Raw genomic sequence first — 9,291 nt, forward strand, 5'->3', positions numbered from 1 at the left:
TCATCTCCAACTAATCCAATACCAACTTTAAAAAGGCACGGGATTTACCGTAAGTACCGGTAATCTGTTTTCCATCTTAAATTGGGTGGTGCTCCAAAGCAATGTATACAAACTTTTTACATGAAGTTTGACCTTGGTTTATCCATCATTTAGCAGATCATGAATAGCGTGTAGTCAGTCATTCTGCTCTTACAGAAATGTTATATTAAAAATACAGTAATAAGTTTGGAGACTTAAAACTAGTCTGATGAGCATAAGCCATCAAAAAATGTACACAACTTAAGCCACCTCTAATCAAACAGGAATTAGTTGGCAAACAACGATGAGTTTTGTACAATTTTATTAAGGAAAAGTTTTAGAGGCAAAAAGACAGAATGGAATAAAAGTGCAACACCAAAGAGTTGGTTTGTGTGCAAAGAAAGCCCAAAGCCAAAGAAAGTACCTCAAAAGCCATGACAGACAAAGAGTGAGTCAAAAGAAGCTGCTGACAAATGGTAAGGCATACAACATCTGTCATGGCGGACTGGAGTTGGATTTAGTCCACCTCCTCAATGGTGGGTCCTGAAGAGCCCGAGCCTCCTCCGGGAGCACCCCCTGGAAAAGCTCCGCCTCCCGGCATTCCACCCGGCATTCCACCTGGCATGCCGCCTGCCCCCTGGTACAGCTTGGTCATGACAGGGTTGCACACCTTCTCCAGTTCCTTCTGCTGGTGATCAAACTCTTCTTTCTCTGCAGACTGAGTGAGGAGTAAGAGAAGGGTTTTAAAAAATAAAAACGCGCCACAAAAAGTAAAACTGAAAAACAAAACTTCACAACTTTAGACATTAAGTTATGGTACCTGGTTCCCATCCAGCCACTTGATGACATCGTTGCACTTGTCCAGAATCTTCTGCTTGTCTTCCTCGCTAATCTTGTCCTTCAGCTTTTCATCCTCGATGGTGCTCTTCATGTTGAAGGCGTATGACTCCAGGGCGTTCTTGGCAGCCACCTTTTCTCTCTGCAGGTCATCCTCCTCCTTATACTGCTCCGCTTCTTGCACCATGCGTTCAATATCCTCCTTGCTCAGGCGACCTGATGTTTGCAAAGTCAACGTGACGAAATGTTCACTTCTAGTTAAAAGCAGAAATGCAAACGACTAACTTGAGTACAACTTCTACAAACTGGAGATTGCGTGTGGGATTTCCAGTTGCAATGTTGTATCCTTACAAACGCTTAATTTTTCAAAAACCTCAAATATAAATTTCTATTCGTTTTTGGCCCGATTTTCTTCAGTTTCCATTTCTGCCCTAATTTGGGCATATCCCAAACTAATGCTAAAAGAAACTTTTTCTCAAAACATGGCAGCTGTACTCTTACAGTGGGAACTCGCCATGCTTTGGTGGGGGGGAATCTTAAATGCGTTTCTCCGGAAATAAAAATTGAGTATTATTACAATGTTTTTGTTGAACTATTGTAACCCACAACATTCGCCTTCTGAATGCAAAAAAAACAAAAACAAAAAAAAACAGACCGTTCCTCGTTGCAATGCAACTTTTTTCATTCAAATTAATCATGAGTGCTTTTACTCAGAACATTTTCTAAAGACCTTTTGGGGTAACCCCCCCCCCCCCCAACATAGTTCTTAAAAGGGGGTTGGGAGCTTATTCGTAACACCAGTTTCAATTTGTCCTCCAACATGGCTTGTTTTGGCGAGTGTAGTGTCATGTGCACCTTTGTCATTTGTGATGGTGATCTTGTTCTCCTTGCCGGTGCTCTTGTCGGCCGCGCTGACGTTCAAGATGCCATTGGCGTCAATGTCGAAGGTCACCTCGATTTGAGGAACGCCGCGGGGTGCTGGGGGGATCCCGCCAAGCTCAAATTTCCCCAGAATGTTGTTGTCTCTGGTCAGGGCTCTTTCGCCCTCATACACCTGCGGGTAATTCACGGAACCTTATTTCATTTATCACGCATGGTTCCGAGCGGGGAGAGCAGCGTCGGTGAGCTGTACCTGAATGAGCACGCCGGGCTGGTTGTCAGAGTAGGTGGTGAAGATTTGATTTTGTTTGGTTGGGATGGTGGTGTTCCTCTTGATAAGTGCCGTCATAACGCCGCCGGCCGTCTCAATACCAAGAGACAAGGGAGTCACGTCCAGCAGCAGCAGGTCCTGAACTTGCTCAGACTTGTCACCGGACAAGATGGCAGCCTGCACGGCTGAAACGTCAAAAATGTGTTCAGACAGACTTGCATAACGGAACCTCACACTTGGGGGGGGGGGGATAATGTTGCACAAAACTTGTGTGGCATTACAAAATATAGCAAGACTGCTCAGTCAACATCGAAAGCAATGATTTTTAAAAAGGGTGCATGTGCAGTTTAGTTGCATTTAAGGACTTTTTTTTAACTTCAATGTAGACAGTTCACTCAAGTGCAATTCATTTCAAGAACTTCTAGTATTCCCTCGAGCTCTCGTGTTTGTGTCTTTTGGGGATCCATCAAAGAAAGATGGCGATGAAATATGGCAGCCTCCTGTCGGGATGGCGTGCCCGATGTGATTAGCAATCCCTTCACCGACAATTAATTGAGTAAGTAAGTAAATAAATAAATATTGGTGCCATATAATAGTTATTTTGCACGTTATTAAAATTAATCGTGGGTTTTCGAAACATTGAATGAAAATAAAACACTGTCCCTTTAACGCCCTGATGATGATTAAATGGACTTCACGTCATTTCGTATGTGGAAACTATGTTCTGAAATGTGCAATTCAACCAGTATTACGTGGGATTTTATTGGACTTTGGTTTGCACATTTTTCTCACAATACCTGCGCCGTAGGCCACTGCCTCGTCGGGATTGATGCTCTTGTTCAATTCCTTCCCGTGGAAAAAGTCCTTCAGCAGCTTCTGGATCCTGGGAATGCGAGTGGAGCCGCCCACTAGGACGATTTCGTGGATGGCCGACTTATCCAGCTTGGCGTCCTGGAGCGCTCTCTCCACGGGACCCAGGGTGCCGCGGAACAGATCTCCGTTGAGCTCCTCAAAGCGGGCCCTGGTGATCGAGGTGTAGAAGTCGATGCCCTCGAAGAGCGAGTCGATCTCGACGCTGGCCTGCGAGCTGGAAGACAACGTGCGCTTGGCCCGCTCGCACGCCGTGCGCAGGCGCCGCACGGCTCGTTTGTTGTCGCTGATGTCCTTCTTGTGCTTGCGCTTGAACTCGGTGATGAAGAAGTTGACCAAGCGGTTGTCGAAGTCCTCGCCACCCAGATGAGTGTCACCTGCCGTTGACTTGACCTCAAAAATGCCGTCCTCGATGGCCAAAATGGACACATCAAAGGTGCCGCCGCCCAGGTCAAAGATGAGGACATTTTTTTCGCTGCCGACCTGCCATCAGACACACGTGGCACCGAGGTTGGACTTGAAGGAAAGAATGACAGTCAAGCTTCGTCAATATAGCCTCACCTTCTTGTCCAGGCCATAAGCGATGGCTGCTGCGGTGGGCTCGTTGATGATACGAAGGACATTGAGTCCGGAGATGGTTCCAGCATCTTTGGTAGCCTGACGCTGAGAGTCATTGAAGTAGGCTGGCACGGTCACCACGGCGCTGGTTATGGACTGCGAGGGAAAACGGTGCAACGCTTACTCTATAACTGCGCCAGTCAACGTGCCACACAAACGGCAGCAACGTTTGGGACCAACTGTCACAGTGCCCGACGCCGGCCTTTTTTATTCCCTAAATTCAACATAGTGAGGTTGCTGCCAATTGCCTTGACATTTTACATCACATTAACTCGTTTTCAGAGAGGAGGAAACTGATCGGGTTAGCTGCCAAATGAATTAATCTAAAATGTGTACATGCCGCCGCCATACCTTGCCAAGGTACGCCTCTGCAATCTCCTTCATTTTAAGGAGAACCATGGAGGAGATCTCCTCGGGGTAGAAGGTCTTGGTCTCGCCCTTGAACTCCACCTGGACTTTGGGACGCGAGTTATCGTCAACGACAGTGAAGGGCCAGTGCTTCATATCGGACTGAACCACCTCATCTTTAAAGTGCCGGCCAATGAGTCGCTTGGCATCTGAGGGGGACAATCATAATTTTAAAAAAGCAAATAAACACACAAGGTCATTGGTTAACACAAGCATTTCGTACCAAACACGGTGTTGCTAGGATTCAGGGCGACTTGGTTCCTAGCTGCGTCGCCAATCAGCCTCTCCGTGTCTGTGAAGGCAACATAGCTGGGCGTGGTCCTGTTGCCCTGGTCATTGGCAATGATCTCCACTTTGCCGTGCTGGAACACGCCTACACAAGAGTAGGTGGTGCCCAGATCAATACCAACTGCTGGTGCCTTGGCCATGACTTCTGAAAAGATGGCGATGAGAAAAAAGCTCTGTTATGATAATGCGCCCAATCATTCGGAATCATTTCCGTTTCAATTTCAAAGCCGTACTAGACTTTCATTTTCAGCCTTTTCCTAACAGTCCCCTGGGTGGGTTTCAGAGTGACAGATCAAATGCTGTCCGAAACATCAAAGTTTGGGCCCAAAAAAACTTAAGAGTCTGAGAAGAGAAAATAAAAATGTGCACTTGGAGGTCCGCAGCACTTGTTTTCAAGGCTTGCCACTTCTGATGCCTTTATTGTGGCAACACAGCCAGTCTGTTCGAATGCTGATCATGTGGTCAAGATTGTGCAACTCAAAAAAGCAGTATGATGCTTGTAACTATGCAAACCACATAAGAGGAAGTTGACAAATTGTTCATTTGCGCGACAGCAATTACCACAAAAACGCCACTATAGTACTTAGTGTCTTACTATTCCTTGTAAATGCATTTTAATCATGCATTTTGTGAAATTGCACTGCCTTCTTTCAATTAAACCACTCTGAAAAAGATTACAGGAGAGCAAAGTTCGGATCGTGGCCCCACACAATTCTATGATCAGGCCTAGCAAAGATTTAAATCAAAAATCCTGTAATGGATCAAGCACTGCCGCAAAGAAATGGACAAATTGAAATTCGCTTTTAATTCCTGTTGAGTTTGATTAAATCTGGTTTAAATGTATCGTAATTAGAACAAAAAAGTATTCAAGCAAGGATATATGTATACATCCTTTAACTTAACTAAACCGTTTTTTGGACACTTTAAAGATACATGGGATCATCATTTGACAGCTAGCAATTTACAAACGAAAAAAAGGTCGTCATTTTCTTATCCCATTAGGTTAATGTATTTTTCTTAATTTCCTCACAAGGTGATATGGATCCTTGCCATCCATTGCGATCTAGCAAAACATCTTCCCCATACATAGACTGAAGAACGGAATGCATTTGTGTTTATATATGTATGACTAATTTTACTTTGCGAAGGACTCTCGAAAACAGATGCACGCCACATGTGTTACATAAACCAAACGGAAGAGTTGATCAAAAATTGAGCTAATGGTGACAAAGCGCGCATGCGCGTTTCTTGGACTACGCCCTCAAAACTCGTCAATAGGGTGTGACTCCTCACTTCCTCGAGGCGAACATTCTTGAGCATTCCTTTTCCTTACAAAACTTTGTTATACAAGAGAATTCTTGTAAAATTCTTATCAAAACGACACTTTTCAAGAAAGGACGTGACCCATAGTCGGGTATTACGTGCGCCATTCACGCAAAAAAAAAAAAAACTGCTAGACATAGGTGACTCAGGTACGCAACAAAAATTGATTAATTGCAATACGTGTGCGTTGCTACATTTAAAGTATAACAATAGTAGCCATCGAATTGCAATTTGCCCCGACGCAGTTTTAACATATGAGACCAAAATTGCCATTTTCGTCCGTTATTAACCTTCGTGGTCGACTACCTTAACTTCTATAACGTCAACTTGTTCCCTTTTAGAAAGTTACTCTCGCCAACAGTAAAGATAAATGCAATTGGTCGTGCTCACCTCTTTTCACTAAGTGTCGTCGTACTTTGAGGCCTTTGCGGTGTGTTGCTGGACGGGCCCACTTTCGAGTCGTCGACTGGATGGCCAAGAGGAAAAAGAACGAGCTGGTTTGTTCTGTAGCCTTTAACGTCGCAGCACATCCGCCACAGAAGTCTCGAGAAGGAAAGGCAGGGCCACCGACGCATGCGTGTCCGTCGACGGTCCAATGAAAAAAAAGTAATTCTCTGTTGCTTCCGCAAGGAGGAAGGACATTTTGCAAGGGAGGCTTTTCTTTGGTTTAAAAATACCCGCCCCCAAAACGGCGGCGGAATAATATGACGTTGCAGTCACGTTGTTACACAACTGTGGAAAACTACTCATCACAGGTTCGCCGTAACTCGACAGCTCACTCTGTCACTATGATTGACAGAAGTACATGATGAATATGATATTGGTCTTCATCGGGGACGTGTAGAAAGTGACCTAATCCACCTCTTCACACCACTATCACATCACATCATGATAAAATAACATATTACAATGCGATAACTTTTTGTGTGGCAAGAGAGACAGAACGAGTGGGAGAGAGGGGGCATCTCGTGTATTTGGGATGGATACACGGATTTACAGAAGCCAGTGGACTACCATCTTACGTTCGATCAATTTAAGATTTTGTTTCTGAAATCGCAGTAATCAGTGTGTCTTTTACACCATGGGAATGAGAGCCTCCCAAAAAACGAACTTCACTGTTTGCATCGATCATTCAGAGTATTATCTCAACATCGCGAAGTGAATCATGACTTACAAAGGCTACGTTTACATTTCGCACTCCACTTTTTCCTCAACGGCTTTTCTTTCGTTTCACTGTTTATGGTTCTGACAATATGATTCATATCTCCTGGCTGAAGTCTAAATATTTCCCATTCCATTTGTGCATTATGTGTTTTGTGTGTTACGTAATGCAGTGTACAGACGACGAGTGGACATGCCTCGAGTGCCACCAGTGAAGAGGCGTGTTTGTCCCCCTCGAGATGTCCATTTATGTTGCACCCTGTAAACATCCGTGCATTCCTTTATTGTCACGTGCCTTCATTTATGGAAGTCACACTAACTGACACGAGTTATTCAACAATACCTCACATTCTGTCTGAAATAAAGTGTATCAATAATGGAATTTTAAAGAAGGATAAAACTTCTGTCGTAGTTATTTTATCTCCCCTTTTATTAAATGATATCCATTGCATCCATTTTCTGATCCGCTTATCCTCACAAGGGTCACGGGGCGTGTCAGCTGTCTACGGGCAGTTGGCGGGGTACACCCTGAACAGGCTGTCAGCCAATCACAGTATTAAATGATTGTTTCTTAAAATTATCTTTTCATTTGACCACACTTCCTTCTTGGTTTATTCATTGTGTATCGTTTCCAATTTTCACTTTATCACATGATGGGGGGGGGGGGGGGGGGGGGTCTCACTCTCCCAAGAGATAAAGACCTAAAAATGAGGGCTTGCATAACTGTGTAGACACTCAATTTTAAATCAGGATGTATTTATTTTACAATAAATATGAAGTAAATAAGATATGCACACTTAAAAAAAGAACTCTTTACATCTCTGATACAGTTTTGTTTTCAATAAGACCATGGCTGGGAAATATCTCGTTTCTCCACATCTGTTGCGTTACAGTTATTATTGCTCCCCGATTCATGTTAGTCCATGTCGCTGCAAATTATTTTTATTCATTTTATGAACCACCTTATACGGTAAGTCTCCAACATCTCAACATTGTGTCGTAATCTGCAGAGGTTGAAAAAAAAGAAGCATTTTGACATTTTTGGGCGGTGGGACAAAAAAAATCATCAGAAAAATGAATATCAAAGTAAGAGATCGATAGCTGCAAAATCAATTAGGAAAAAAAAATCCAGAAAATCAGCGATGACCAAACCCGGAATCATTAGAAATAACGGATGACTTGTTCCCAAGTGGTCCAGATACCACGTGGCACCTAAACAGGGCGTCGTCCAAAACTTTTGTCTTCATGTAAAATGAGGTCACAGTTGCTATTCTGAGTTCTTTGACAAAATGTGCTTTTGCTCAATTGCCTTCAATGTATACATGCAAGCTGTAGTTCCCCAGGGGTACAAGATTTACTGCTCTGGGACATTTGGTTACGTACTTACGCCAAAGGCAGGGCTAAAAGATAATGGATGACAAAGGTCATTAAAAATGGCATTTGCAAGGCGAGCCGTCTCATGTGTTGTAAGACGTCCTTCCTTCTTCACACAGTGGCGCATTGTGGCAACAGTCGCAGGGGAGCAGTAAAGCTAGACGGCCCTTGATGCAAAGACCAAAAACAGGATCTCTCCCGCATGGGTGTGGCCTTTCCTAACAGCCACAACAGTCTCTATTTTGCTTTTTTTTCCTTTCCTCTCTTTACAGTTATCAGCATAGCCTCGAGGCAGCAACAAAAGAGTGTCGGTTACGAAACTTTGAGAAGTGCCAAGCGCCATCAAAAGAGTTGTGAGGACATGGCCTTCTCACATCACGTTGTTTGCGGCTGTTGTTTTGCTATGCAACGCTTGCACTGCCCATACCTTTCCCCAGGCATTCTCACAAGAGAGGAATAGCCGTTTTCCCAAAATCGCCGTGCTGTGGCACGTTGCTGTATCCAGAAGAAGAAATGATACATTTAGAAATGACTACATAGCAAGCCTTACGCCAGTAACGTTTTGGTCTTTTGGTGACTCTGATAGCTTGAAAAAAATAAAAAATAAAAAACAAGCAAGTTCTAGAGCATTCTCGGTTAAGGCTAGAATACTCTGGAGTGCCCTCACTATGGAAATCAGAATGGCACCCTCTGCAGAAATGTTTATACCTCAACTTAATCCTTTGAAAGCCAAAGCAACATTTACAGTATGCCTTTATCTCAATTTTCAAGCTTCAAACTTTGGAAATAGTGATATCAAAACTGATTTTTTAAAAATGTAATTGGTTGAACCACAAATGATAGGCTTTTTTTTTTTTTGCTGTGACTTCCATCTGGATTTTGGCCTGTTTGACTGCCGCTTCACCTCTCTTTTTGCTTGGTGGCATCCTGTAAGATTTTGCTCACATCAAAAATGTACCTTGGCTTATTAAAGCTTGGAAAAAAGTGATCTAAACATATAGCACCTTACAAACAATCAAATACAGGATGCATTTTGGACAATTATGAAAGACACTCACCTTTTTGATTGTTATTGAAATTACACCATTTATAAATAAATGTTGAATACCTGCAGTATAATTGGTGTTCTGGTATAAAAGCGCTGGTATATTTGCAGTGTCGTTCTCACCCTTGACCAGAAAGAAAAGGTGAAATTTAGAAATTGAAAAACAAAACTAAAATGCATTCAAGCTGTGGAAGTCGGG

The 9,291-nt window shown here is 43.3% G+C and overlaps 2 protein-coding genes across 2 annotated transcripts in view; one reads left to right on the forward strand and one right to left on the reverse strand.

Annotated features, from left to right (window-relative positions):
• The window catches only part of LOC127608420 (roundabout homolog 2-like), a 150,422-nt gene that overhangs the window by 70,247 nt on the left and 70,884 nt on the right, over positions 1-9,291 (forward strand). The gene's annotated exons all lie outside the window — the stretch shown is intronic.
• LOC127608434 (heat shock cognate 71 kDa protein-like) lies at positions 324-6,065 on the reverse strand. Its single transcript, XM_052077497.1, has 9 exons — positions 5,903-6,065; positions 4,125-4,334; positions 3,845-4,050; positions 3,437-3,589; positions 2,803-3,358; positions 1,988-2,190; positions 1,711-1,909; positions 839-1,071; positions 324-736 (listed from the first exon to the last, which is right to left on the reverse strand). Exons 2-9 carry the CDS (start codon positions 4,327-4,329, stop codon positions 536-538), a joined length of 1,956 nt encoding a protein of 651 aa, XP_051933457.1. The 5' UTR covers positions 4,330-4,334; positions 5,903-6,065; the 3' UTR covers positions 324-535.

This window comes from Hippocampus zosterae, chromosome 10, assembly GCF_025434085.1.
Source record: "Hippocampus zosterae strain Florida chromosome 10, ASM2543408v3, whole genome shotgun sequence".
Taxonomy (NCBI): domain Eukaryota; kingdom Metazoa; phylum Chordata; class Actinopteri; order Syngnathiformes; family Syngnathidae; genus Hippocampus; species Hippocampus zosterae.

Coding starts and splice junctions, on each gene's coding strand:
- LOC127608434 (XM_052077497.1), bottom strand. CDS start 4,329: ATGGCCAAGGCACCAGCAGTTGGTATTGATCTGGGCACCACCTACTCT. Junction 3,590..3,844: donor CAGAGGCGTACCTTGGCAAG/GTATGGCGGCGG, acceptor TTTCCCTCGCAG/TCCATAACCAGCGCCGTGGT. Junction 737..838: donor AGTGGCTGGATGGGAACCAG/GTACCATAACTT, acceptor CTCCTCACTCAG/TCTGCAGAGAAAGAAGAGTT.